The 27,903-nt window shown below is 34.8% G+C and overlaps 6 protein-coding genes across 6 annotated transcripts; 4 read left to right on the top strand and 2 right to left on the bottom strand.

Annotated features, from left to right (window-relative positions):
* The first annotated feature begins 773 nt into the window (after positions 1–773).
* Positions 774–1,292, top strand: LOC108222776 (zinc finger A20 and AN1 domain-containing stress-associated protein 4-like). Its single transcript, XM_017396681.2, has one exon. It carries the CDS (start codon positions 774–776, stop codon positions 1,290–1,292), a length of 519 nt encoding a protein of 172 aa, XP_017252170.2.
* Positions 1,293–2,875: 1,583 nt separating this feature from the next.
* Positions 2,876–3,508, top strand: LOC108221645 (zinc finger A20 and AN1 domain-containing stress-associated protein 4-like). Its single transcript, XM_017395509.1, has one exon. The coding sequence runs from the start codon at positions 2,876–2,878 to the stop codon at positions 3,506–3,508; it is 633 nt and encodes a 210-aa protein (XP_017250998.1).
* A 2,350-nt stretch (positions 3,509–5,858) lies between these two features.
* On the top strand, positions 5,859–9,038 carry LOC108221644 (uncharacterized). The gene is made up of 4 exons (XM_017395508.1): positions 5,859–5,898; positions 6,589–8,432; positions 8,524–8,615; positions 8,690–9,038. Exons 1-4 carry the CDS (start codon positions 5,859–5,861, stop codon positions 9,036–9,038), a joined length of 2,325 nt encoding a protein of 774 aa, XP_017250997.1.
* Positions 9,039–11,153: 2,115 nt separating this feature from the next.
* On the bottom strand, positions 11,154–13,856 carry LOC108222705 (uncharacterized). Its single transcript, XM_017396589.2, has 8 exons — positions 13,707–13,856; positions 13,571–13,633; positions 13,411–13,503; positions 12,770–13,318; positions 12,414–12,694; positions 12,207–12,330; positions 11,587–12,104; positions 11,154–11,497 (listed from the first exon to the last, which is right to left on the bottom strand). Exons 1-8 carry the CDS (start codon positions 13,854–13,856, stop codon positions 11,158–11,160), a joined length of 2,118 nt encoding a protein of 705 aa, XP_017252078.1. The 3' UTR covers positions 11,154–11,157.
* Positions 13,857–13,892: 36 nt separating this feature from the next.
* On the bottom strand, positions 13,893–15,864 carry LOC108222706 (uncharacterized). The gene is made up of 4 exons (XM_017396590.2): positions 15,807–15,864; positions 15,217–15,382; positions 14,123–14,938; positions 13,893–14,045 (listed from the first exon to the last, which is right to left on the bottom strand). Exons 2-4 carry the CDS (start codon positions 15,373–15,375, stop codon positions 13,893–13,895), a joined length of 1,128 nt encoding a protein of 375 aa, XP_017252079.1. The 5' UTR covers positions 15,376–15,382; positions 15,807–15,864.
* A 2,089-nt stretch (positions 15,865–17,953) lies between these two features.
* Positions 17,954–25,915, top strand: LOC108222539 (uncharacterized). The gene is made up of 4 exons (XM_017396454.2): positions 17,954–18,566; positions 20,554–20,600; positions 20,691–20,823; positions 25,527–25,915. Exons 1-4 carry the CDS (start codon positions 17,954–17,956, stop codon positions 25,913–25,915), a joined length of 1,182 nt encoding a protein of 393 aa, XP_017251943.2.
* The last annotated feature ends 1,988 nt before the right edge of the window (positions 25,916–27,903 follow it).

Here is a 27,903-nt window from a genome sequence, read left to right as displayed (position 1 = left end):
AACAATTATTTTTATACTCCCTTTATTTCAAAATAATAGTCGCTTTGAATTTGTGCAAAACATATTTTTATGTATTATTTTTCGAATTTTCTTTTTCCGAATAAAAGTTTAACTATATTATATTCACAAAAGGAAAATTTAAAAAATAATGGGCGGCTATTATTTTGGAATGGAGGGAGTAGTATTGTGCATAGAATATGTGATGATCTTTTAAAAGACATCAGTTACTCGATTACTGCTGATGAACAAAACAACACGCCATGCAGTTTTTATCTGTTACTGAAGCTGTCAGACAAAACAAAACGTCATGCATTTTTATATCACTTTAAAAGATATCAGTTACTACTGTTGGCGGAAAAAACAAAACACGATGAATCAAACTGACTTCAAATAATCATTTTCATATATATATTTTCATCAAGTTAATTAGTATGTTTATAGTCATGTTGGACACCTATTACTCCAACTTCAACTTTAACCTGGCCACCGAATACCAGCATTGCCTCTAGATCTTCTGCGGTTATCTCAACCTTTTACTTGAGGTACTCGGATTCCATCTCATATGTTTATGATTTTTGTGTTATTTTTCATTTGGTTTATTTAATATTTTTTTATATTTGTACTTTTCATTTATAGTTTGTGCAAACAGAGGAATCATTTGTATCCCTTTTGATTTTGAGGCTGTGATTTGTGAGATTTGTATTCCAAGTCTTTTTTTTATAGTATTCAGGATAGATTATGAGATGATCCCATATTGCAGGGTAGTTGAATAGATGGAGGCTTCAAAAGAGACGGGCTCCCAATCTCCGAAAGAACCCATTCTTTGTGTGAACAACTGTGGCTTTTTTGGCACCGCAGAGACTATGAACATGTGCTCCAAGTGCTACAGAGACATGATACTCAAACACGGGCTTGAAAAACTCGCAGCAACATCTATTGAAAATATTGTGCACGGTGGCTCTGGCAGTACCCACAAGGAACCAGCAGTTGGTGACGTTAATTTGAAAGCCGGAGATGTGGAGTCAAAAATTTCCATCACTTTAGCACCGTGTGAGTCATCATCCTCAAACCAGGATTCAGAGGTGAAAGTTAACGTGGGACCAAATAGGTGTTGCAGTTGTCGAAAACGTGTTGGTTTGACAGGTTTCAGTTGCAGGTGTGGAAACTTGTACTGTGCAGATCATCGCTACCCTGAAAAGCATGAGTGCTCATTTGATTATCGGGCTGCTGAAAAGGATGCTATCAAGAAAGCCAACCCCGTAGTCAAGAGAGAAAAGCTTGACAAGATCTAGGAGCCAGATGCAATGTCCTTCCCCAGAGTTCAGTAACAAAGTATGATCCTTTTGTTCTATATCACAGCATTCTATTGCGGGGTGCTGCTTGTGAACTGATTAGTATGATGGCACTAAGATTTATCTGTAATAGGATTTAGTGTTTATGCTCTGGTGGATTGTTGGACATTCTTATGATTTTATTGTATTGTGTCTTTGATTTATACTATTTTAGTATGACGTTGATATATTTTATCTTAATATATTAAGACTTGGATATATCTTATTTAGAATTGAACATTTTATTTTATGATTTTAATTATATTGAATAATTTGTTTTATAGGAATGAAGTTTATATTATTTCTTATGTTAGAATATATTAATTTTTTGAATTTGTTCACGTATTTTTTTAGAATTTTGACTTGCATCCTTAAATATATTATTTTTTAAATTTATCTTTTGTGAATAAAAGTATTAGCGTCATATTTTTATCAACAAAAAAAATAATTTAAAAATAACATTTGTAAGTGTGCGGTCAAAATATCTTAAAAATACGTGGAAAAAAAGTAGATAGTCTAATGTATTATACTTAGGAAATAGTACATTATATGAGATTAAATTTATAATCATTTTCTGATTAATTATATTAAGATTGGTTTATAAAAAATTACATTTAATACAAAAAAATGAAAATATATAGAACTCATTAACTACATCAATTTTTTTTGTCAATACTTAATAAGTTAGAACAAGTATAAAATAAATATATTTTAGTTATCAAATTAACAATAATATTTAATAAAACATTTCTGTTGCTAATTGAAATTAATAACAATTTCATATTCTCCAATTGTATCACTATTTCATAAAAAAAAAATCTAATGATCTTTCATTAATCTTTAGTTTTTTGTTGGATAAAATGGTTTTATATTAAATTTTCCAATAACACATTTAAATTGACTTAAGATTGGATAGACTTGTAAATAAGTTAAGGTTTATATATCTCGTAAGTCTTTGACAGTGGTCTATCAACCTTACTGTTTGTATCACTTACTAATAACATAAACTTTTATCAAAGTTAAAAAAATACCTGTTCCAAATAAAACAAAATCCCATGCACTCTTATATCAGTTTAAAGGAAATCGGTTACTTCTACACGCACAAAAGACAAAATCCCATGCATTTTTATATCACTTTAAAAGTAATCGGTTACTTTTACAGATGGAAAAAACTAGACGTCGTGAGTCAAATCACGTTCAATCTGTGTTTCATGTCTATCTTCATCATATGTTCATAAAGTTCTCTTGGACAACTATTACTCCAACTTCAACTTCAACCAGGCCACAGAATACCTCCAGATCTTTTCCAGTTATCTCAACCTCTTTACTTCAGGTACTCCCATACCATCTCATACGTAAATTTCTGTTGTTTTTTATGTTGTTTGGTTAATATTTATCTATACTTGTACCTTTCATTTATATTTTGTGCAAATCATTAGTGTCCCTTTTGATCCTGAGGTTGAGAAATTTGTATTCCATGTACTGTTTTTATAGTATTATAGATAGATCATGAGATCATTCCATATTGCAGGGTAGCTGAATAGATGGAGGCCTCAAAGGAGACAGGTTCCCAATCTCCAAAAGAACCCATTCTTTGTGTCAACAACTGTGGCTTTTTCGGCACTACAGAGACTATGAACATGTGCTCCAAGTGCTACAACGACATGATACTCAAACATGGGCTTGAAAAACTCACAGCAACATCTATTGAGAATATTGTGCACGGTGGCTCTGGCAGTACCCACAAGGAACCTGCAGCTGGTGACACCATTAATTTGCAAGCCGGAGATGTGCAGTCAAAATTTTCCACCACTTTAGCACCGGGTGACTCATCATCCTCAAACCAGGATTCAGAGGTGAAAGTTAAAGTGGGACCAAATAGGTGCTGCAGTTGTGGGAAACGTGTTGGTTTAACAGGTTTCAGTTGCAGGTGTGGAAACTTGTACTGTGCAGATCATCACTGCCCTGAAAAGCATGAGTGCTCATTTGATTATCGGGCTGCTGGAAAGGATGCTATCAGGAAAGCCAACCCGGTGGTCAAAAAGAAAAGCTTGACAAGATCTAGGAGCCAGATGCAATGGCAGTCCCCAGAGTTCAGTAACAAAGAAGGTTCCTTTTGTTCTATGTCACAGCATTTTCCTTGTGAAATGATTAGTATGATTAACGATGGCACTTAGATTTCTCTGTAATAGGATTTAGTGTTTTTGTTCAGGTGGATTGTTGGACATTCTTATGATTTTACCTTAATGATTTTTTTGTCTTTGGTTTATACTATTTTAGCATGATGTTGGTGCATTATCTTAATATATTAATATTTGTATATACCTTATCTACGACCGGAAAATATTTTTTACGTGATTTTAATTATATTGTAATAATTTATTTTAAAATATAATGGGCGACTATTATTTTGTAATGGAGGGAGTAGGCATAGAATATGTGATGATCTTTAAAAGACATCAGTTACTCGATTACTGCTGACGAACAAAACAAACAAAACAAAAAGCCATGCAATATTTTTATCTGTTACTGAAGCTGTCAGACAAAAACAAAAGGCCATGCATTTTTATATCACTTTAAAAGACATCAGGTACTCCTGCCGACGGAAAAAACAAAACACCATGAATCAAACCGACTTCAAATAATCATTTTCATCAATGTTTTCATCAAGTTAATTAGTATGTTCATAGTCATGTTGGACACCTATTACTCCAACTTCACAGTATTCTGCTAGTGACATGTGATTAGTATGATTAGTATGTTCTATATCATAGTATTCTGCTAGTGACATGTGATTAGTATGATGGCACTAAGATTTCTGTTGTGTAATAGGATTTAGTGTTTTAGTTCCGGTGGATTGCTGGACATCCTTGTGATTTAACTGTAATGTGTATTGTGTCTTTGATTTATACTATTTTAGATTAATGTCGGTTTAAGTCACTTGTATAGTTGATCAAATGCCATAAACTTTTATATAAGTTAAAGAAATATTGGTTACCGAAGCTGCCGGACAAAACAAACTCCTTGCAATTTTGTATCACTTTAAAAAACCCAACAAAATAAAACACAGTGCATATTTATATCACTTTAAAAGACATCAGTTACTCGATTACTGCTGACGAACAAAACAAAACGCCATGCAATTTTTATCTGTTACTGAACCTGTCAGACAAAACAAAATGCCATGCATTTTTATATCACTTTAAAAGACATCAGTTACTCCTGTCGGCGGAAAAAACAAAACACCATCAATTAAACCGATTTCAAATAATCATTTTAATATATATTTTCATCAAGTTAATTAGTATGTTCATAGTCATGTTGGACACCTATTACTCCAAATTCAGCCTCAACCTCAACCTGGCCACCGAATACCAGCATTGCCTCTAGATCCTCTCAGGTTATCTCAACCTTTTACTTGAGGTACTCCGATTCCATCTCATATGTTTATGATTTTTCTGTTATTTTTCGTTTTGTTTAATTAATATTTTTTATATTTGTACTTTTCATTTATAGTTTGTGCAAACATAGGAATCATTTGTATCCCTTTTGATTTTGAGGCTGTGATTTGAGAGATTTGTATTCCAAGTCTTGTTTTTATAGTATTCAGGATAAATTATGAGATGATCCCATATTGCAGGGTAGCTGAATAGATGGAGGCTTCAAAAGAGACAGGCTCCCAATCTCCAATAGAACCCATTCTTTGTGTGAACAAAGAAGGTTCCTTTTGTTCTATGTCTCAGCATTCTCCTTGTAAAATGATTAGTATGATTAATGATGGCACTAAGATTTCTCTGTAATAAGATTTAGTATTTTTGTTCAGGTGGATTGTTGAACATTCTTATGATTTTGCCTTAATGTTGATTTTGTCTTTAGTTTATAGGGAATTTTTCATTATTATATTTAAAAAAGTAAAAAAGTGCAGATTTACGATTTGTTTTTACATTTAATTTGCAAACCTAGACTACAATAGTTTATCATTGCAAAAATACGGTAAGTTAGTTATTAGTTACCAGTTTGTTGCATAACGTTGCTTTTCATTCTCTCCCGAGAAAAACATCTTCACTGCCATCTCCCCACACTTCCACACAATCAAATCGCGATTTCTTCTCTGCTTTTTGCTACCGACAATCAAATCGCGATTTCTTATTCCGATTCACTGGATCAGTAAGTTTGAATCTATACTCGAATTTTCGAAGTTTGAATCTATACTCGAATTTTCAATCGAATTTAAGATCCAGTTTTTTGTTTGCTTTAAATGTTTCCGATTGAAGTAGTTTATGATGATTTGTTTTATCTGAAATTGTAGATAAGTTCTCACTTGTGTTGAATCTGTGTATTTGGAATTATGTAGTTTTTAGTTGCATCTGAACTCAAATTGCACATTTGCAGTTGCAAAAAACAGTGTCCAATTGTTTGATTTTGATTGTTAAGTAGCTATTTAGTTGTTTGTATCTTAGTTGCAAGACGTTTATGAAATAGAATTTTGGTTTTGATTGTGTAGCTACTCAATTGAATTGTGTAAAGATGTCGCATATGGACTTGTGTAACCATGTCGAATATGAAGGTGAGAGGAAGTGTGGTTATCCTGTTTTTTAACAAAATGAAGCACTAGTTTTGGAGTTGCAGTGAGTTGATGAAATAGAGTTTTGGTCTTGATTTTCTAGCCATTCGATTCACTTGTGTAACCATGTCGAATATGAAGGTGAGAGGAAGTGTGGTTATCCTGTTTTTTAACAAAATGAAGCACTAGTTTTGGAGTTGCAGTGAGTTGATGAAATAGAGTTTTGATCCTGATTTTCTAGCCATTCAATTCACTTGTGTAACCATGTCGAATATGAAGCTGAGAGCAAGTGTGGTTATCCTCTTTTTTAACAAAATGACGCACTAGTTTTGGAGTTGCAGTGAGTTGATGAAATACAGTTTTGGTGCTGATTTTTTAGCCATTCTATTGAGTTGTCTAACCATGTCGCAGATGAAGTTGAGATCTAAGGCGGTTTTCCTGTTTTTTAACATAATGAGGCACTAGTTTTGGAGTTGCACTGAGTTGATCAAATAGAGTTTTCGTCCTGATTTTCTAGCCATTCAATGGACTTGTCTAACCATGTCGCATATGCTATTGAGAGCTAGTCTGGTGTTCATTTTTTTTTTAACTTAATGATCCACTAGTTAATATTTTGCATCTGCTGTTGCTATCTAATCTTTAGTTGTAACTCATTGACGAATCACTAATTTTTGTTCAAAATCTGTTTTGTAGATATGGATAACATCCCAATTATTGTGCAACATAGTGGACACTGGGATGAGAACAATAATTACAAAAATTTCAAGGTTTTTGGTGTGCTACTTCCAGCAAATTGCAACTACATTTACTTGGTAGGAATGATATGTAACGAACTGAAATTGCAGCCCCAGTTGACTACATTGATAATTGAGTACCAAGCAAAAGAAGGCTATCCACCATTTAAAATTTTGGATGACAACAATTTGTTGTTTTATATAGAGTTGAAGAAAAGAGAGGCTGATTTTAACAAGTACCCTTTGAGCATTACTTTACAAGAATCGTATATGCAACCATCAGTTAATTCCACTCGGAGTGAAGCAACCGTTGATAATGTTTGTGATGAAGCTCAGATTACAGAATGCTTATCATCCAGTGTTGCTAATGACTTCCCTGATGATTTAAACAAAAACACTGTTGGAGACTTTATGGACTATGCAGAAATGGTTTCACGACAACTGCTGACTATGCCAACTAATGATCTTGTTACAACAACTAGTGCAGAGGTCGGTTCAAATGAAATCATAGAAGACAAGCACAAGTCAGATTTGATACCAATGCAAGTTTACAAGGACAAAGAAACACTGCAGATTGCTCTAAGCCACTATGCAATAAAGAAGAATTTCCAGTTTAAAGTGCACAAGTCTTGCAGGAAAGAGTATTTAGTGAAATGTCTAGACAACAGTTGCAGTTGGTTGTTGCGTGCATCAAGGAATGGCAGAACTGATCAGTTTGTAATACGGAGGTTTGTTAACATTCATAACTGTGCTTTAGAAATACGATTTAAAGGACAACGACAAGCAACAACAAGCATTGTTGCAGATACAATAAAACAGAAGTTCACAAATATCAAAACGTCCTACACAGTTGCAGATATTATACGTGACTTGAAGCATGATCACAATGTCAACCTCACATACAATAAAGCATGGAGATCTAAGGAAAAAGCAATGGAAATTGTGAGAGGGAATGCAACTGAATCCTTTTCTGATTTATATACTTATTTGTATATGTTGTACAATACAAATGTGGGATCAGTCGTGGAACTCCAGTTGACACAAGATAAATGTTTCATGTATGTTTTCATTGCTTTGAATGCTTCAATAAAGGGATGGAATTATTGTCTTCCTATTGTAGTTGTTGATGGAACTTTTCTGAAATCAGCATATGGAGGGACATTATTAGTTGCTGCAACTCAAGATGCAGGTGGCAAAATCTTTCCACTAGCATTTGCCGTTGTTGATTCAGAGAACGATCAATCATGGGAGTGGTTTTTCGTCAAATTCAGAAAAGCTTATGGAGGAAGAGAAGATATGGTTATAGTATCAGACAGACATGAAAGCATTATCAAAGGAGCTGCTAAGGTATACGCTGAAGTACCTCATGTTTTTTGCGTTTTTCATATACTTGGCAACATGAAAACTAAGTTCAGGAAAAATTTGAAGAGGGTAAAAGATGCATTTCTCTCTGCTGCAAATGCATATACAATTAAGAAATTTGACTATCACATGAAAGAAATTGAGAAGGTCGATAAAAGAGTGCAAATGTTTTTATTAGAAGTTGGCTATGAAAAATGGGCTAAAGTTCATTCAGCAAACAATCGGTATTCAAACATGACTTCAAACATTGCTGAATGTTTAAATTCTGTCATCATTTCAATACGGGAGTTGCCAATTTGTACGATGATTGAAAGTTTGCGAGCCTTGATACAAAAATGGAGTTGGAAAAATAGGAATGAAGCAAATGCAACCTCGACAAAGTTGACAGCAAAATATGAAGATCTGCTGAAAACAAACTACCACTACTCTATTGATTTGACGGTATTTTATATAAAATGCAACTAATTCGTTTAATAAACTGTTATATACTCTTGTTTTAATAATATTTTGTACTGATTTACTTGAATTTTAGGTGCACCCGACAAATGAAATTTTTTTTGAAGTTCATAACAAGGAGAAAAAGTATATTGTTGACTTGAGCACAAAAACTTGCAACTGCAACAGGTTTGTAAAATTATATATTCTTCCGAATTCCCCTTTACTTTATGTATTCTGATCATTGTTTCTTTCTGTTGCAGGTTTCAAATGGATCATATTCCATGTTCCCATGCCATTGCTGCTTTACAAAAATCAAGCCTTGACCCTTATGACTATTGCTCACCATATTACAAGAAAGAAACGATGGTTGCAACTTATAAAGAAATTGTATATCCTGTTGGTCACCAGGATGCTTGGCAAGTACCTGAGGATATCAAATCAGTTGTAGTTTACCCTCCACAAGGAAGAATAAGGGTTGGCAGGCCAAAGAAAAGAAGATGCAAGGCTACTTGGGAAAGAAGTGCAAAGACGACACAAGTTCAATGCGGGAAGTGCAAGCAAATTGGACATAATAGAAGAACTTGCAGAAATCCTATGAAAGTTAATTAGAAAATTTGTACGTTTATTTTTCTATTAAAACTCTAGGAATTCATATTGACTTGAGACAACTAATTGCTTCATTTAAAATTCATATTGAAGTATATTCAGCCCCAATACCATGTGTAAACATGATTTCTGTTATCTTTAAGTACATATATAATTTCATTAGTGCCATTAGTTCCATTGTATTCCTCTGCAAACAATAATGCAACCTAAAAAGTAATTTTATATTAAAACAACCATAAATAAACTCCAACTAAAACATATATTTAAAATTTCATAACTAATGTTGAAACTATACATGCAACCACTTTACAACTCTAAATGCAACTAAATATATTTTTAAATTAAATGATGCAACCAATTGACACCTATTATACAACTAAAGTGATCTTATTATTCAACTCTAAAAACAACTACAACTACAACCACTATTACAACAACAATAAATAAACTCCAAATGCAACCAAATATGTAATCAAATTTTATGAATAAAATGAAAACGCAAATGCAACTCTCAAAAGCAACCAATAACTACAAATGCAACTACCTACAACTGCTTTTTGCAAATTTAAAAGCAACTAAAATTGCAACTACTATAAGATGATGTTGAAAATACTATTGCAAAAAATTTAGACTTAAATCCAAATACAACCATATGTGCTTAACTATATGCAACTGAAAACTGTAAGTTATAACTGATGTATGGTGTGCCCCTGGCGGGGCCATTAGATTACAATATAATCAACTGAATGCAACCTTATATGCAACAAAAAATTTCATATACAGTGGGAATTAATCATTCTGCAACCCAAACCTAAACCCTAAGTGCTAACGGTTGTAAATTTATGTATTCCGCCGACGTCTCGGCTTCAGGGCCTTCGGCCCTTCAGCCTCGCTTGGTTAGGGTTTAGGCTCGAGGGAGTAGGGCCTACCGGCCCTACACCCTCAATCCTAAACCCTAACTGTCGGCCAATTTCATATACAGTGGGAATTAATCATTCTGCAACCCAAACCTAAACCCTAAGTGCTAACGGTTGTAAATTTATGTATTCCGCCGACGTCTCGGCTTCAGGGCCTTCGGCCCTTCAGCCTCGCTTGGTTAGGGTTTAGGCTCGAGGGAGTAGGGCCTACCGGCCCTACACCCTCAATCCTAAACCCTAACTGTCGGCCAATTTCATATACAGTGGGAATTAATCATTCTGCAACCCAAACCTAAACCCTAAGTGCTAACGGTTGTAAATTTATGTATTCCGCCGACGTCTCGGCTTCAGGGCCTTCGGCCCTTCAGCCTCGCTTGGTTAGGGTTTAGGCTCGAGGGAGTAGGGCCTACCGGCCCTACACCCTCAATCCTAAACCCTAACTGTCGGCCAATTTCATATACAGTGGGAATTAATCATTCCAAAACCCAAAAGGGAAAGTGAACCCTTAAATGTTAAAAGGTCAAACTAGTAATTCGTCCGTACCTAAAACCTAAACCCTCACCCATAAACCCTAAACTCAACTGCAACTATATATATAACCTTTTTTAACTTCTGATGAAACTAGATATGCAACCAGTTTACAACTCTAAATGCAACTAAATGTAAGCATTTAATTTATCACATAAAAATTTTATGATTAAAATGTTAACCCAAATGCAACTCTAAAAAAGCAACCAATACCTACAATTACAACCACCTTGAACTAATTTTTCAAATTTAAAAGCAACTAAAATTGTCAAAACCTTAGATATAACTGTAACTGCAACCATATATGCAATAAATATTTTTTTGCAAAGCCCTAGCGGGCCCTCCTGCAACTAACAAAATATAAATACTTGTTCAAATTATATGGTTACTTGTTTCAACTTATGCAACTAAAGCATATTATATACTTATAGTTACATTTGCAACCAATCAAAGAACTACTTTATGACTATATCTTTAAAAAAATGCAACTCAAAATGAAACAAAATAACAACAACTAAATAAACTGCAACAAAGACAATTCAAATTAACAATTTAACCAATCTTTAAAAACAACAAACCATAACTTCGAATATCTAGTTAATTTTCCAAACATTTAAAGTTTTCATACATCCATGAAACATAACTGTTTTCAACATTGTATCATTTGAACAGCATTCTCAAGATTCTGATTGAATATCTATAGAATTTGGCTTCCCCTTCTTGCTTCTCCTTGTAACTTTTGCCATTTTTTCCTTCTTTCCACAATCTGGATTTGCCTTCCGTTTACCGCGACCTCCTTTTATTGCTGAATCTTTTGCTGCAACATCAGTGGCATTTTTAGCTTCATCAGCATGCTCAATGTCACTGTCATAGCAATAAATTTGCTTTGCCATTGCATAAGAGTAAAATGAAAATCCAATCCTCGATCGATGAGAATCAACATCAAAGTTATCTCTAGGACACTCCTTCTGCAAAGCAATATACTCTGCAATCGATATCATATACATACCACTGTCTCTGCATAACAAGGGCAAACACAAATAGAAAAAAATTAAAATAGAGCACAATAAATAGTGTAAACAACTAGTGGTTTTCTAAATACTTACATTGCTGCTGTACGAGGATAACAACTCTCCATAATTGATCTAATGCAACCATTAATTCCTTTGTCCGTGTAACATTTTGCAGAGAAATCAATATCAGTTCTTTCATAAAAACCACTCATCTCCAAGAAATATGGTAGTAGAGTAGACAAAGGAAGCAGCGCATTCCTCACAACAATATCAGCTCCAGGAATAGACAGAGTAGTACACATTATGAGCTCCCTCTCTCGAAAGTTTAAGATAGCAAGAAGCCAATGCTTCTGCTCATTCAACCAAATTGGAATAAATACTGAATCAACTGTTGACCAAGGCAAGCTATATGGCAGGGTACAACCATTCATAAGATCAAGAATTTCTTGTTTAGAGCTCAATTTAGAAAGAATATCATCCGAATCAGAAATATCCGCAAACATTGAAGAAATCTTCTTGTGGAACCTCGAATCAGTAGTAGTAAATTTCAAAGTACAATTTGAATTGTACTTTGATGTCTTCCTCAAATAGTAGAAAAATACATCAACATGCTAACAAAAATAAAAATATATCATTAAAACACCTAAAACAGAGGTATACATTCAACTAAAACTAAAAATAAAATACACATATAAGATAAGAAAGTGACTTACAGAGCTTGACAGATTACTACTACCATACTCAATGGTATGAAACCAGGTCTTCTCTGAAATTAATTCCGATCCCAACTTCAAAGAAGGGCTAATCAAATTATCTTCTTTTGAATAAAATTTTTTCCTTGCAAAAAAAAAAATTACAATATAAGTATATTTTAACTCAAAAGTATAAAATGAAATACCCAAAGCTTTACTATAACTTACTTATTTTTTACCAAGAGTCCATCGTCCAGCCAATGGTAGTACGATGTGCTACTCTCCATTTCTGGTAAGCATCCAATTTTATCATCCAGTGGACAAATACCGACAACTTTCTTTGTATTGGTTGCATCACTGGTATTAACAGAACTAGATCCAAAATGTTGGATGAAAGGAGATTGCAAGTAACCAGGAAGCTTAATTGATCTTCGAGGCAAAGGAGTAACCACATTGTTCAAATCAACTTTGCTGGAAGAGTTTCGCAACACCATAACTTCAGAAGCAACCTACATAAATATTATAAATATATTAGCACATTAAATGTAAAAACTGACTGATTACAATTAAGTATAATATTTTACCACTCCAGAATCCTTCATATCATCAACACTTTTATCCTTGAAAGCAGATGCAATGCCATCCATCTTCTCACTTGACAAATCAAGCTTGGCAACTTCACGTGCCACCTCAAGAACTAGATTATCAGCATTCTCTGGTTTCACTTCTTTAATTTCAGACACAGCACTAGACATCTTGTTTGGTGTTGCAACTGATTGAACATATTCACTATTGAATGCAACTGTTTCTGCACCTTCAACTATCTTTGCAGCATCAACAGCAATCTCATGTGCAATCTCTTCTCCCACTACAACTATCACTTTTGCTGGCTCAACAACAACAGCTGCACTCTCAACTCTCTCTTTATTTAGTGGCATCTTTGTACCACTATCACAATTCCCTTCCTTATCATAATGCTGCATAACAACTTCCATCTCTTTAATAGTATTAGGAGATAATTCCTCAACACCAACTAGATCTTCACCGCCATTGTCAGCTGTTGAACCATTATTATGAACTTCTTGTGGAGCAACACCAATGACAGTTAAAGGACCAGCAACACTATTTAACACCTAGTTTAGTACAAAAAGTTTATTGTCAGCAACATAATGATACAAACAGTAGAACATCAAAATAATATTGAACTACATTATAAAATACTCACATCATTGCCAAAATTTTCAGTGCAATCAGCTGTAAAACAACCTTTATCCCCTTCACATGCTGCATTATTATCTTGAGCATCCTCATTCGCAACCTATAAACAAAGTAGATATTAAAGAAACAATAACCGAGAACAAAAAAAAACCACTAAATTTATGAACCTCAGCGAAGAAATTCCCAGGTGTAAAGCCCTCATTATTTGCTTCAGCGACATCATCAGCAACCTACAAACAAAAGAATCACATTAGAACAAAAAAAAAAAGCAACTACGTATAAACACCTAAGCACAATTTATACCTTTTTAAGAACTAAGTCACGTAATTTTAGAAATTCACTTTCAAAGTATGAATAGTGTTCACTAACAACAACTTTCAAATCAGCAAGATCTGATAAAATTGTTTTCTGACTTGACTCCAGCTTCTTCATTCGTTTTCCAAACTTCTTCATCGAATTGTCAGCTGATCGAGAAACACGACTACTAGATCATGGGAGTGGATCAACAAAATCATTATCACTGTTATCCAAACAGCGATCAACAGTTGTGACTTTCTTGACATTATTAGCAGGAACAACTATAATGTCAAGTTTAAATTTGTCAACCTCCTCAGCAGTTGCAGCCAGCTCCTTCAATTCCAACTGATGCAGCAAACAAAAAGAATGTCAAATTCATACATAGGCAACTGATTAATCAACTAATAAATAGACATATATACCTCAGTCGAGTTTAATGACAGAGTTGTGTAAAACTCATCAAATCTACCAAGATAGTCATTCTTCCAGTTAAGGCAACGTGGGATATGACCAGCAATCCTCTCACAGTACTTCCCATTCAAGTAAGGACAACATTCATAAAACCAAACTTGGAAAGCATAAGGAAAGCCATTAAGTCGATAGTAATTGTCTTTGGATGTCGTTCTCACACTACTTTTCAAAGATTCAAGGGTGACTTTAAAAATCTCTTTCCCCCATGGAAAGTCATCAAAACTATCAGAATCAAGCATATCGAAATCACCTTTAGCAATCTGAGTGTCTGTAGTCGATGTTAGCAGAAAATGATGAAGGAAATATAACTTCCCCATCTTTACAGCATCGTTGTCAGTCTTCCATTGCCTAGAAATGAACACATTTCTCACAGAGCTCTTGCAGATAGGATTAATTCCTTGATAATAATCAGAAACAAACTGATTTTCAGTCTTGAACCAACGCATTTTGTCAGAACTACCAGCACAGAGAAGACCGGTTATAGTAGCAAATTCTTTTAACCCAAATTTCATCTTAATACCACCAACTCCAATCCAAAGCTCTTGCGAATTGGATTGATCTAGTTGTCTTAGTAAAAGATTATGAATAAGTTGATTCTGTAGCTTAAAATGAGGAATATCCAAGAAATGACCAAAACAGCATTTTCTAAACTCCTCGAGTTGCTTTTCAGATAACAAAGTACGCAACTCTGTCATTGGCTCATATCTATTACTAGTAGAAATCTTTGCACCTTTATGTTTCGAAATCGGAATCTCATATTTCATACCCTAACAAGAACAAAAAAAAAAACATAAATCGCAACTGAATTACAAAAAACTAATGACATAAACTAGCCAAAAAACACAACTAACTATGACACCAACTATCAATATATCTAATTAACTACACTGAAAATACAATAAAAACACATAACAATCACACATTAGAAACAACAAAACCTAAATTATACAGTTATAACTAGTAATCGCTAATTATTTGAAACTAGAAGCTACCATACATAAATACTAATACTAACATCCAACATACAAACACAAAGAAAACATACCCGAGGTGGAGCACAAAGATCATCATGAAAAGTGAGCTTCGATTTTTTCAAAGCAACTGCTAACTTAGCTTTCTTTGCTCTCACCATCTTCCCTTTGGATTTTGAGCGTGAACCCGATGCAACTGATGGAGACGCTGATGATTGCCTTGTCTGAACCATTACTCCTCTAACCAAAATCAACAAAACAGGGTACTAATAAGCCAATCTAACAAAATAAACTTAAAAATAAAACGAAACTCAAGTACTAAATCATAATAAAAGCTACTAAACTCATAAATACAACTAACATCAGTTCAAATCAGTGACCTACAAGCACAAACCAATTGCAAATCAAACATATGAATCCATAAAACCCTATACGCAACTCTCAAAAACTACTCAATAAAACAAACCCACACTATGCAAACAGCAAAACAACTTGAGATTTACATTATATAACAAGAAAAACGACATTCAAAGTCTAGGGTTTATACAAGCAACAAGCACAGATGTAATCGCATTACAAAACAAGTTCGACTAAAACAAAGCTAAATGTACAAAAATGCTTGAATTAGCTGTTAAAAAGCAAAGCACTAGCAGAAGAAGAGGACCTCGTTGAAGACAAGTGAAATCGCCGGCTGAAAGAGAGGAAGAAGACGATGCAGTTGAAGACCGTAATTATGCAAATTTTTTAACACAAATATTTAAAGTAACGTATATATGCAATAAAAAGGGGCAGTTGGTAGTTTTGCAATAAATATGCTAGAAAAGGGTATTCTTGCCAAATTCCCTAGTTTATATTATTTTAGCATGGTGTTGGTGTATTATCTTAATATGTTAAGGTTTATATATACCATATCCAGGATGAGAACATATTTTTTATGTGATTTTAATAATATTGTAATAATTAATTTTAGAAATGAAGTACTCCTCATCCTCTGTATAATAGTTGCTTGACTTTTTTCTCACATATTTTTTTAAGAGATTTGACCGTACTCTTATAAATATTATTTTTGAAATTTCTTTTGGGAATAAAAATATTAGTATCATATTTTTATTCACAAAAATAAATTTTTAAAAATAATATTTACAAATATACGGTCGAAACACTTAAAATAAATTTTTAAAAATAATATTTAGAAATATTTATTCCCTCTCCTAGTATCATAAGAGAGGGAGTGTGTTAGAATATGTTAAGCTCTTGACTTTTTGCATGTATTTTAAGAGTTTTGTCCGCATGATTAAATTTATTATTTTTTAAATTATCTTTTTGTGAATAAAAATATTATGTCATATTTTTATTCATAAAAAAAAATTAACAAAATATTTATAAGTGTGCAGTCAAAACTCTTAAAAATACGTGAAAAAAATTAAAGAGACTAACGATAGATGATATAGTACATTATATAAGATTAAATTTATAATCACTTGTTTATTAATTATATTAAGATTAGTTTATGAAAATTTAATTGTAATATTAAAAAAATGTTAAGATATAGACCTTATTAATTATATCAATATTTTTCATTGTTAATTAATAACTTTGAACAAATATAAAATAAATATATTTTAGTTATTAAATTGAAAATAGTATTTCATAAAACAATTCTTTTTCTAATTGAAACTAATTATAATTTCATACACTACTCCAATTGTATCACTTTTTCATAAATACTCTTTTAATGTGATAGATCTTTCATTAATGTTTGGTATTGTGTTGGAAAATATGAGTTTTACTTTAAACTTATTTTTCAATAATATTTTCAAATGAACTCAATATAGGATACACTCGAGTAATTTGATCCCGTCTCATATTTCTGTTATTTTAAATTTTAAATTTATATTTATTTATACTTTTACCTTTCACTTATATTTTGTGCAAGAAATCATTTGTGGCACTCTTTTTTTTAGGATACATTTGTGCTACTCTTGATTTTGAGGTTGTGAAATTTGTATTCCAACAATTATTTTTATACTCCTTCTATTGCAAATAATAGTGGCTTTGACTTTGTGCAAACATACTTTTATGAATTATTTTTTGAATTTTCTTTTTCTGAATAAAAGTTTAACATCCATATCATATTCACAAAAAAGAAAATCTGAAAAATAATGAGCCACTATTATTTTGGAATGGAGGGAGTAGTACTGTGCATAGAATATGTGATGATCTTTAAAAGACATCAGTTACTCAGATTACTGTTGACGCCATGTATTTTTATATCACTTTAAAAGACATCAGTTAGTCACTCTATTACTGCTCACGACTGTTACTGAAGCTGTTAGATAAAACAAAACGCCATGCATTTTTATATCACTTTAAAAGACATTAGTTACTCCAGTCGGCGGAAAAAACAAAACACCATCAATCAAACCGACTTCAAATAATCATTTCCATATATATTTCATCAAGTTAATTAGTATGTTCATAGTCATGTTGGACACCTATTACTTCAACTTCAACTCGGCCACCGAATACCACCATTGCCTCTAGATCTTCTCCGGTTATCTCAACCTTTTACTCGAGGTACTCGGATTCCATATCATATGTTTATGATTTTTGTGTTATTTTTCATTTTGTTTAATCAATATTTTTTTTTTATATTTGTACTTTTCATTTATAGTTTGTGCAAACATAGGAATCATTTGTATCCCTTTTGATTTTGAGGCTGTGATTTGTGAGATTTGTATTCAAAGTCTTGATTTTGTAGTATTCAGGATAGATTATGAGATGATCCCATATTGCAGGGTAGTTGAATGGATGGAGGCTTCAAAAGAGACGGGCTCCCAATCTCCAGAAGAACCCATTCTTTGTGTCAACAACTGTGGCTTTTTTGGCACAGCAGAGACTATGAACATGTGCTCCAAGTGCTACAAAGACATGATACTCAAACACGAGCTTGAAATACTCGCAGCAACATCTACTGAAAATATTGTGCACGGTGGCTCTGGCAGTACCCACAAGGAACCAGCAGTTGGTGACGCCATTAATTTGCAAGCCGGAGATGTGCAGTCAAAATTTTCCACCACTTTAGCACCGGGTGACTCATCATGCTCAAACCAGGATTCAGAGGTGAAAGTTAAAGTGGGACCAAATAGGTGCTGCAGTTGTGGGAAACGTGTTGGTTTAACAGGTTTCAGTTGCAGGTGTGGAAACTTGTACTGTGCAGATCATCGCTACCCTGACAAGCATGAGTGCTCATTTGATTATAAGGCTGCAGTGGGAAAGGATGCTATCAGGAAAGGCAACCCGGTGGTCAAGAAGAAAAGCTTGACAAGATCTAGGAGCCAGATGCAATGGCCGTCCCCAGAGTTCAGTAACAAAGAAGGATTCTTTTGTTCTATGTCACAGCATTCTCCTTGTGAAATGATAAGTATGATCAATAATGGCACTAAGATTTCTCTGTAATAGGATTTAGTGTTTTTGTTCAGGTGGATTATTGGACATTCTTATGATTTTACCTTAATGTTTATTTTGTCTTTGGTTTATACTATTTGAGCATGATGTTGGTGTATTATCAAAATAGAAGCATTTTAAATAGATTTTTAAGATAAAAATCTAAATACAGTGTGTTTTTTTCATGTTCAAAAATAATTTTAAAATACATTTTTTTGCATGTGAAGTTGTGCTGCTAGCTAATACTCACTGCTGCAACCTAATAAGATAAGGGCTCTCTTTCCTTCTTAAACATGACCCTATCTTAATAGATTAAGATTTATAATTATATTGTAATAATTTATTTTAGGAATGAAGTACTCCTCGTCCCCTATATAATAGTTGCTTGACTTTTTTCTCATATATTTTTAAGAGATTTGATCTTACAAGTATAAATATTATTTTTGAAACTTTTTTTTAGAATAAAAATATTAGTATCATATTTTTATTCACAAAAATAAATTTTTAAAAATAATATTTACAAATATGCGCTCAAAACTCTTAAAAACACGTGAAAAAAAGTCAAGAGGCTAATATATCATAAGAGAGGGAGTATGTTAGAATATGTTAATCTGTTGACTTTTTTCCAAGTATTTTAAGAGTTTTGTCCGCAGGATTAAATTTATTAATTTTTAAATTATTTTTTCTGAATAAAAATATTATGTCATATTTTTATTCATAAAAAGAAAAAATTTAAAAAAATATTTATAAGTGTGTAGTCAAAACTCTTAAATATACGTGAAAAAAATAAAGAGACTAACGATAGAGAATATAGTACATTATATGAGATTAAATTTATAATCACTTGTTTATTAATTATATTAAGATTAGTTTATGAAAATTTACTTGTAATATTAAAAAAATGTTAAGATATAGACCTTATTAATTATATTAATATTTTTCATCGTTAATTAATAACTTTGAAAAAAATATAAAATAAATATATTTTAGTTATTAAATTGAAAATAGTATTTCATAAAACATTTATTTTGCTAATTGAAATTAATTATAATTTCATATATTACTCCAATTGTATCACTATTTCATAAATACTCTTTTAATTTGATAGATCTTTCATTAATGTTTGGTTTTGTGTTGGAAAACATGAGTTTTACTTTAAACTTATTTTTCAATAATATTTTCAAATGAACTCAATATAGGATACACTCTAGTAATTTGATCCCATCTCATATTTATGTTATTTTTAATTTATATTTATTTATATTTGTTTCACTTATATTTTGTGCAAGGAATCATTTGTGCCATTCTTGATTTTGAGGTTGTGAAATTTGTATTCCGACAATTATTTTTATACTCCCTCTGTTACAAAATAATATAGCTTCCACTTTGTGCAAATATACTTTTATTTCAAATTTTTTTTCCCAATAAAAGTTTAACATCCATATTATATTCAAAAAAAAAGAAAATTTGAAAAATAATGAGCCACTATTATTTTGGAATGGAAAGGGTATTTGGAATGGAGGGAGTAGTATTGTGCATAGAATATGTGATGATCTTTAAAAGACATCAGTTACTCGATTACGGCTGACGACTGTTACTGAAGCTGTCAGATAAAACAAAACGCCATGCATTTTTATGTCACTCAGATAAAACAAAACGCCATGCATTTTTATGTCACTTTAAAAATGTCACTTTAAAAGACATCAGTTACTCCTGTCGGTGGAAAAAACCAAAACACCATCAATCAAACCGACTTCAAATAATCATTTTCATATATATTTTCATCAAGTTAATTAGTATGTTCATAGTCATGTTGGACACCTATTACTCCAACTTCAACTTCAACCTGGCCACTGAATACCAACATTGCTTCTAGATCTTCTCCGGTTATCTCAACCTTTTACTTGAGGTACTCGGATTCCATCTCATATGTTTATGATTTTTGTGTTATTCTTTATTTATAGTTTGTGCAAACATAGGAATCATTTGTATCCCCTTTGATTTTGAGGCTGTGATTTGTGAGATTTGTATTCCAAGTCTTGTTTTTATAGTTTTCAGGATAGATTATGAGATGATCCCATATTGCAGGGTAGTTGAATAGATGGAGGCGTCAAAGGAGAAAGGCTCCCAATCTCCAGAAAAACCCATTCTCTGTGTCAACAACTGTGGCTTTTTTGGCACTGCAGAGACTATGAACATGTGCTCCAAGTGCTACAAAGACATGATACTCAAACATATAAAGGTTGGTTTATATTGAAGAAGCAGAATTATACAATACATAATTACAATGGCTTTAAATAGCCTGTACTAAGCTTTACAATCATCAATGAATGGAAAGGAGAATACAAAGGCAAAGAATAAGGCTAAGTCTAAGCATGAGAATCATTACAGACTGTTACAAAATAAATCACATAATGACGGGAGAATATTATGTAATCTTGTCTTTAATATGCCCCCGCAAGATGGAGGATCCATCGGAGACTCCAATCTTGGACCGTAAGTTCTGAAAAGGACCCCGTCCCAATGGTTTGGTGAGCATGTCGGCAAGTTGATCTGCCGAGTGTATGTGAAGGACCTTTAACGAACCATTGGCGATTTTTTCTCGAACAAAATGGTAGTCAAGTGCCACATGTTTCATGCGTGAGTGGTAAACTGGGTTGGCACATAGATAAGTAGCACCGGCATTGTCACACAGTAATGTAGGGGGTTTTGGTATATGTAAACCAAGTTCCAATAAGAGATTCTGGACCCAAGATAGTTCAGCTGCACCGTTGGCTAATGGTTTATATTCCGCCTCTGTGGAAGATCTAGAAACAGATTTTTGACGCGACGAGCGCCATGAGATGATGTTGGACCCAAGATAGATGATGTAGGCAGTTGTGGAACGACCCCCATCAGTAATTCCACCCCAGTCAGAATCTGTGAATGCTGTGAGAGTGATTGGCGAGGCACGGTTCAGGAATAAACCATGATGAATGGTGCCTTTGAGATATCGAAGAACTCGTTTTAAGGCTTGCCAATGTAGTTGAGTGGGAGCATGCATGTATTGGGACAGTTTGTTGACGGCAAAAGATACATCCGGGCGAGTGAAGGCAAGATATTGTAAAGAACCCACCAATTGGCGGTATGGGGTTGGATCGACACAAGGTGAACCATCAACTGGGGACAGCGGTTCAGAAGAGTTGAGGGGTGTGGCAACTGGTTTAGCACCATCCATTTTAAACTTGGTGAGGATATTTTGAATATGAGCATGCTGAGATAAAAATAAACCTTTGGTGGTAGAGATAACCTCAATGCCAAGAAAATGGTGCAACATACCCAGATCTTTGATGGAGAACTTTTTAGATAGAGCACTAATGATATGTTGAACAAAAACATCATCGCTACCTGTTAAGACAATGTCATCAACATAAACCAAAATATATGAGATAATACCATCCCTTTTATAGTAGAACATAGATGGATCGGCTAAGGACTTGTGGAAGCCAAGTTCAATAAGAAAGGAAGTGAGCTCCAGGTACCAATCACGTGAAGCTTGCCTGAGTCCATAGATGGATTTTTTTAAGCGATAAAGATGATCGGGAAAGTCCGTATTGACATAACCCGGAGGTTGAGTCATGTAAACATTCTCATGTAAGGTGCCATGCAAGAAAGCATTGTTAACATCAATTTGCCGAATAGGCCAATTTTGAGACAATGCAATGGTAAGAACAGTACGTATTGTAACAGGTTTAGCAACGGGACTAAATGTTTCAAAATAGTCCTTACCATATTCTTGAAGAAAACCTTTCGCAACGAGGCGGGCTTTATATTTGTCAATGGACCCATCAGGACGTCGTTTCACACGGAACACCCATTTGCAACCGATGGCTTTGTGTTGAGAGGGCGGAACAAGTTCCCAAGTTCCATTAGCTAGTAAAGCATTGAACTCATTATCCATAGCTTTCCGCCAGTCTGGGTCTTTCAGGGCTTGGTGATGGGTGGATGGTTCAATTGTGGAAGGAATGGAATGGGTAGTGGTGTGGTTGACAAAGGCTGAGTTGTAGTACTTCGGGTTTGTTATGCGAGTGCGAGGAGGTAGAGAGGAGGGTGTGGGAGTGGTGTTGTGGATGATGGGTTCATTAGTAGAGGTTGTGGATGTCGAAGGAGAAATAGGAGTAAAGTCGGGTGTAGAAGATGGTATGTTAGTTTGGACGTCGTCGGGAGAGGTAGAGGTATGTGAGGGGGTTGGTGTGGCTGTATTGTCTGAGTGGGCTGTTTTGTGGCCAGTAGGAGTGTGAGGTGGCTGGTGATATATAGGTGGGACAGTAGGAATATGTGTGTAATGCGGGGATAAAACTGGTGGTGTACAGGGTACCAGCGATGTGACAGGGGTGTTTGAGACAGTAGTGGATGAGTAGGTTTTTGTCAAACCGAGAAAATCATCAACAGTGGTATGGACGAGAGGTTTTGTTGGAGAGTTGATGGAAGGTTTTAGTGGAAAGGCAGACTCAATGAATTCCACGTGACGGGAGTGATACAAGCGTCGACTTTTGTAATCATAACATTTATAAGCCGACTTGGATGGCGAGTATCCTAGGAACAGACATGGTTCGGAACGAGGGTGAAGTTTAGATTTTGCATATGGACGAAGCCACGGGTAGCATAAGCATCCGAAAGGTTTAAATTTACTGTAAGTTGGGTCTGTTTTGTAAAGTAAGGAATATGGGCATTGAAAATTTAGGATTGGAGTAGGGAGACGATTTATGAGATACACCGCGGTTTGGAAAGCGTGTGTCCAAAAGGAGAGAGGCAAATGGGCAAAATGAAGAAGTGCTAGACCAGTCTCCACAATGTGACGGTGACGACGTTCGGCTACGCCATTCTGTTCTGGAGTATGCGGGGGAGTAGTGAAATGAGAGATGCCTTGAGATTGTAGAAAAGGAGTGAGACCGACATATTCTCCACCATTGTCGGTGAAAAGAGAGATTACAGGTGTTTGAAAGAATTTTTCTACTAACAACTTGAATTTAGGAAATAAGACGGAAACATCGGATTTGTATTTCATTGGATAAAACCAAATGTATTTGGTGTGATAGTCTACAAAAATTACATAATATGTGAAACCATCAATTGATTTTTCTACAGGTCCCCAAACATCCGAATAGATTAGTTGTAATGGTTTTGTGGTGGTAAAAGAATTCACACCAAAAGGATCTTTGTGACATTTATTGATGGAACACGAATTACAATGGAAGTTTGAAAGATTAAATTGCAGACCTAAACATTTGGCTATCTTTTTGAGGATTCGAACTGAAGGGTGCCCAAGTTTATGATGCCAATCGAGAGGTGATGTGGTTGAGACCGCATTTATTTGAGGTGAAGAAGGCAGATTTGCATAATAAACATCAAGGTAGTTCTCCCCCCGCATTAGACGTGCCCCCGTGCGAAGATCCTTGACAAAGAAATGAGTTGGAAAAAATTCCACAGAAACTTGATTAGTTTTGCATAGTTTTGCAACTGAAATTAACTTGTTTTTGAAATGAGGAACACATAAGACATCTTTTAAAGAAAGTGAACCATTTGGTGTTTGCAGATATGTTTGACCAATATGAGTGATGGAAAGAGTGTTACCATTTCCAAGGACAATTTCATCTGGACCTCCGTATTCAGATATGGAGTGGAAGGACGCACGATTGGGATCAACATGATGAGAAGCACCAGAATCAAACATGTAAGGTGAAGTAGTGACATTAGCAGTGGGAGAGAATTTGTTTTGGGTCATTGAACTTTCTGTAGTAACTTGATTTTCTTTAAGGAACCGCGCAAGTTTTCTACATTCTTTCGCTTCATGACCTGCAAAATGACAATATTGACAATAAAGCTTGTTACGATTGTCACGATTGTCACGATTACCACCATTAGAATTTGAACCAGGAGATCTGGTGGACCACTGATTGCGGGCAGATTTGAAGTTGGAGTTTCCATAATTGTCGCGCCGTCCAGATCGTGGTTGTCTTTGCGTGTAATTAGCTGTGGCCACAATTGGTAGTGAGGAGACCGATGTGAGGTTAAGTTCACGTTCAAAATCAATCAGCTTTTCAAACAAGACAGGAAATGTGATTTTGGTGTCAAGTAGGCTTAGGGAAATTGCAATGGGTTTGTAAACAAGACGTAAAATGTGGACCATAAGATCCTCATCTGTGACAGGACTTTGAACTAAAGCTAGCTCGTCAGCAATACTCTTCATATCTCGGAGGTACTCCGCAACAGGGCGATTTCCTTTTGGGTTAGAAGCAAGTTTTGATTTTAAGGATATGATTCTGGATCGGGATGAGTTCGCATAGCTCATAACGAGGCGTTCCCAAGCCTGTTGTGAGGTTTCGGCTGATGCGATTAGTGATTGAATGGTTGGTGAGCAGCTGCCAATGAGAGCAGCAAGGATGATTTGATCTTGTCGATACCAAGCAGAAAAATTTGGGTTTCGTTTGGTTTTCTCGGCGTCTAAGAATTCCGCCGGTACTGGTGTTGAGCCGGTGACAAAATGGGCCAAGTCAAATCCTATTAACGTAGATTGAACTTGTTTGCGCCAAACTGAGAAGTTTTCGGGTGTTAGGATGGTGTTGAAGTGGTTGACTGCATTGATTTGGACAATGGATTGGGGTGCCATGGTGATTTCGGAAGTAGTGACCAGAAAGAAAAGGATCAGACTCGTTTGAGTTGAGAAGCTCTGATACCATATAAAGGTTGGTTTATATTGAAGAAGCAGAATTATACAATACATAATTACAATGGCTTTAAATAGCCTGTACTAAGCTTTACAATCATCAATGAATGGAAAGGAGAATACAAAGGCAAAGAATAAGGCTAAGTCTAAGCATGAGAATCATTACAGACTGTTACAAAATAAATCACATAATGACGGGAGAATATTATGTAATCTTGTCTTTAATAAAACACGGGCTTGAAAAACTCGCAGAAACATCTATTGGAAATATTGTGCACGGTGGATCTGGCAGTACCCACAGGGAAGCTGCAATTGGTGACACCATTAATTTGCAAGCGGGAGATGTGGAGTCAAAAATTTCCACCACTTTTGCACCCGGTGACTCATCATCCTCAAACCAGGATTCAGAGGTGAAAGTTAACGTGGGACCAAATAGGTGCTGCAGTTGTGGGAAACGTGTTGGTTTAACAGGTTTCAGTTGCAGGTGTGGAAACTTGTACTGTGCAGATCATCGCTACCCTGAAAAGCATGAGTGCTCATTTGATTATCGGGCTGCTGGAAAAGATGCTATCAGGAAAGCCAACCCGGTGGTCAAGAGAGAAAAACTTGACAAGATCTAGGAGCCAGATGCAATGGCGGTCCCCAGAGTTCAGTAACAAAGTAGTATCCTTTTGTTCTATATCACAGCATTCTGCTTGTGAAATGATTAGCATGATGGCACTAAGATTTCACTTGTGTAATAAGATTTAGAGTTTTAGTTTCGGTGGATTGTTGGACATCCTTGTGATTTAACTGTAATGTGTATTGTGTCTTGGATTTATACTATTATAGCATGATGTTGATGATATGATCTTATTATAGAGTAAGGTGAAGTTTGTGCAGGCCACTTGCGCTATACTCACTTTCAAAAACGACTACTTGAACTACTGTAATCCAGAAATACTTGTAAAATGCCCTTTTCCGTCAAATCAGTGTAGCTCCGTTAGTGTATTCAGGGATAAAGCTGGTCGATTTTTCTACACTTGTCTAATCTAGAATCACTGCATGGTGAGGATGCCAATTGCCACACCAACTATATAAATCAATTCATAAGGAAGTGAAGACACCGTAGCTTGCAGAGCTTCTTCAGGCTTTAGCTTTCTGGTCCCAATGATACCTCCTCAAATCACAGAGGATGATTCTTATAAAACAAAGTAATAGACAAACTGTAGAGGTATAAAGAAACTAGTGAGTTTCGATCAAAAATTAAAAGCACAAAAGAGAAATTGGTTGTTAAATATACTGGAGTTGATGAGAAATGAAGATGGCACAGCTACGAAGCTACAACTGTGCGATGCGCTCTGACCTCGCTTCGCGCTTCTTAACAAATATGTTTAATAAACAATAAATAAGCAGCGAAGATAAATAGCACATTGTTCAAGCAAAGTTTTAAAATGTATGCTTCATTCCGGATATTAATTATCAGATGACGAATACAAGTTCTCATGTGTGCACAAAAACCTGCTGCTACTTATCTTCCGCCACATAAATTCCTTGCTTCCGAAAGAGCCTCCATGCCTTCAATTAGATCAATTTTTTTAAATGTAAGGAGCAGACTACTTCAAATCCCAGGTCAGAGACCGTCATAACTAAAGATAATTCTGTGCTATAGCGTTCTACCTGTACCTCCTTGGCAATTTGGAATCCTTCCTCCAAAAATAACTCCATAACTATGGTCACTGGGAATAGTTTTGCTACCTACTCTTTGAATGTGAGACAAATTGCAATAAAGAATATCTACGACTACGACCAAGACAATAAAGTTCAGTGCAATGAGTATCGAGTAAGTGTCTACTATCTAGAGTCTAAGAGGGCTCACCTCTGACGAGCTTATCATAATTTGCCCTTATTTCTAGTAGTAAATGAAGCAAATAAGAAAAACAACTAACATTTTGCCATAACATATAGATCAGTGTCCAATGTTTGTACAAGTTTCTTATGTGGTACATTCCTATATCATGATTCATGGGAGTTAAAACAAATCAGATATTTGGTTAGCCTTAATAAAAGTTAATAAATTTATCCTGATCTGCTTTATTTTATTTTCCTGTGGCAGGGGAACCATTTATTGATAGGCGGCCTGTACCTTATGATCGAAAGTATCATGCCGCCTATTGGGCTATGCAAGAAGGGATCAGGGATGCTGTACTTCCCCTCAAACATGGATGACCATAAAGATGCTGAGATTTGAGCCACCAATTCCGCCAGCCCAGACAAGGAAGCAGATTATAAGTTGTCCATTCTAAGAGCTTGGTTTTCCCGTGTAGGGGTGTGGTGGAACGGTCCGAGCCCGTGATGATTACAGATTATGGATGAAATTTCACACCTAGAGGGGGGGTGAATAGGTGTTATGGCTAATATACCCGATTTTTATAAGTTATCGAATAATTAATCTGTCAATGACAGCCTGCTGTTAATTTTCAGAGTAAACAGTTAGCCTGCTAATAAGATAAATGCAATGCAGATAATGTAAAGCAGTATGCTAGCAACACCAAGAATTTTAGCCAGGTTCGACCCCTAACCCTAATGGTCTACGTCCTGGTCCCCTACCAACTGGTAAGAGATTATA

This window comes from Daucus carota, chromosome 5, assembly GCF_001625215.2.
Source record: "Daucus carota subsp. sativus chromosome 5, DH1 v3.0, whole genome shotgun sequence".
Lineage (NCBI taxonomy): Eukaryota > Viridiplantae > Streptophyta > Magnoliopsida > Apiales > Apiaceae > Daucus > Daucus carota.
Note: the sequence above shows the minus strand (reverse complement) of the source record. Positions and strands in the feature narration are given on the sequence as shown.

Coding starts and splice junctions, on each gene's coding strand:
- LOC108222776 (XM_017396681.2), top strand. CDS start 774: ATGGAGGCTTCAAAAGAGACGGGCTCCCAATCTCCGAAAGAACCCATT.
- LOC108221645 (XM_017395509.1), top strand. CDS start 2,876: ATGGAGGCCTCAAAGGAGACAGGTTCCCAATCTCCAAAAGAACCCATT.
- LOC108221644 (XM_017395508.1), top strand. CDS start 5,859: ATGTCGCATATGGACTTGTGTAACCATGTCGAATATGAAG. Junction 5,899..6,588: donor TAACCATGTCGAATATGAAG/GTGAGAGGAAGT, acceptor TCTGTTTTGTAG/ATATGGATAACATCCCAATT. Junction 8,433..8,523: donor ACTACTCTATTGATTTGACG/GTATTTTATATA, acceptor CTTGAATTTTAG/GTGCACCCGACAAATGAAAT.
- LOC108222705 (XM_017396589.2), bottom strand. CDS start 13,856: ATGAAGAAGTTTGGAAAACGAATGAAGAAGCTGGAGTCAAGTCAGAAA. Junction 12,331..12,413: donor GGACTCTTGGTAAAAAATAA/GTAAGTTATAGT, acceptor TTTTTTTGCAAG/GAAAAAATTTTATTCAAAAG. Junction 12,105..12,206: donor GTAGTAATCTGTCAAGCTCT/GTAAGTCACTTT, acceptor TATTTTTGTTAG/CATGTTGATGTATTTTTCTA.
- LOC108222706 (XM_017396590.2), bottom strand. CDS start 15,375: ATGGTTCAGACAAGGCAATCATCAGCGTCTCCATCAGTTGCATCGGGT. Junction 14,939..15,216: donor ATCTTTGTGCTCCACCTCGG/GTATGTTTTCTT, acceptor TGTTCTTGTTAG/GGTATGAAATATGAGATTCC. Junction 14,046..14,122: donor TGTCATTAAACTCGACTGAG/GTATATATGTCT, acceptor TTGCTGCATCAG/TTGGAATTGAAGGAGCTGGC.
- LOC108222539 (XM_017396454.2), top strand. CDS start 17,954: ATGGAGGCTTCAAAAGAGACGGGCTCCCAATCTCCAGAAGAACCCATT. Junction 18,567..20,553: donor TTCTCCTTGTGAAATGATAA/GTATGATCAATA, acceptor CTTTATTTATAG/TTTGTGCAAACATAGGAATC. Junction 20,824..25,526: donor CAAAGACATGATACTCAAAC/ATATAAAGGTTG, acceptor CTTTAATAAAAC/ACGGGCTTGAAAAACTCGCA.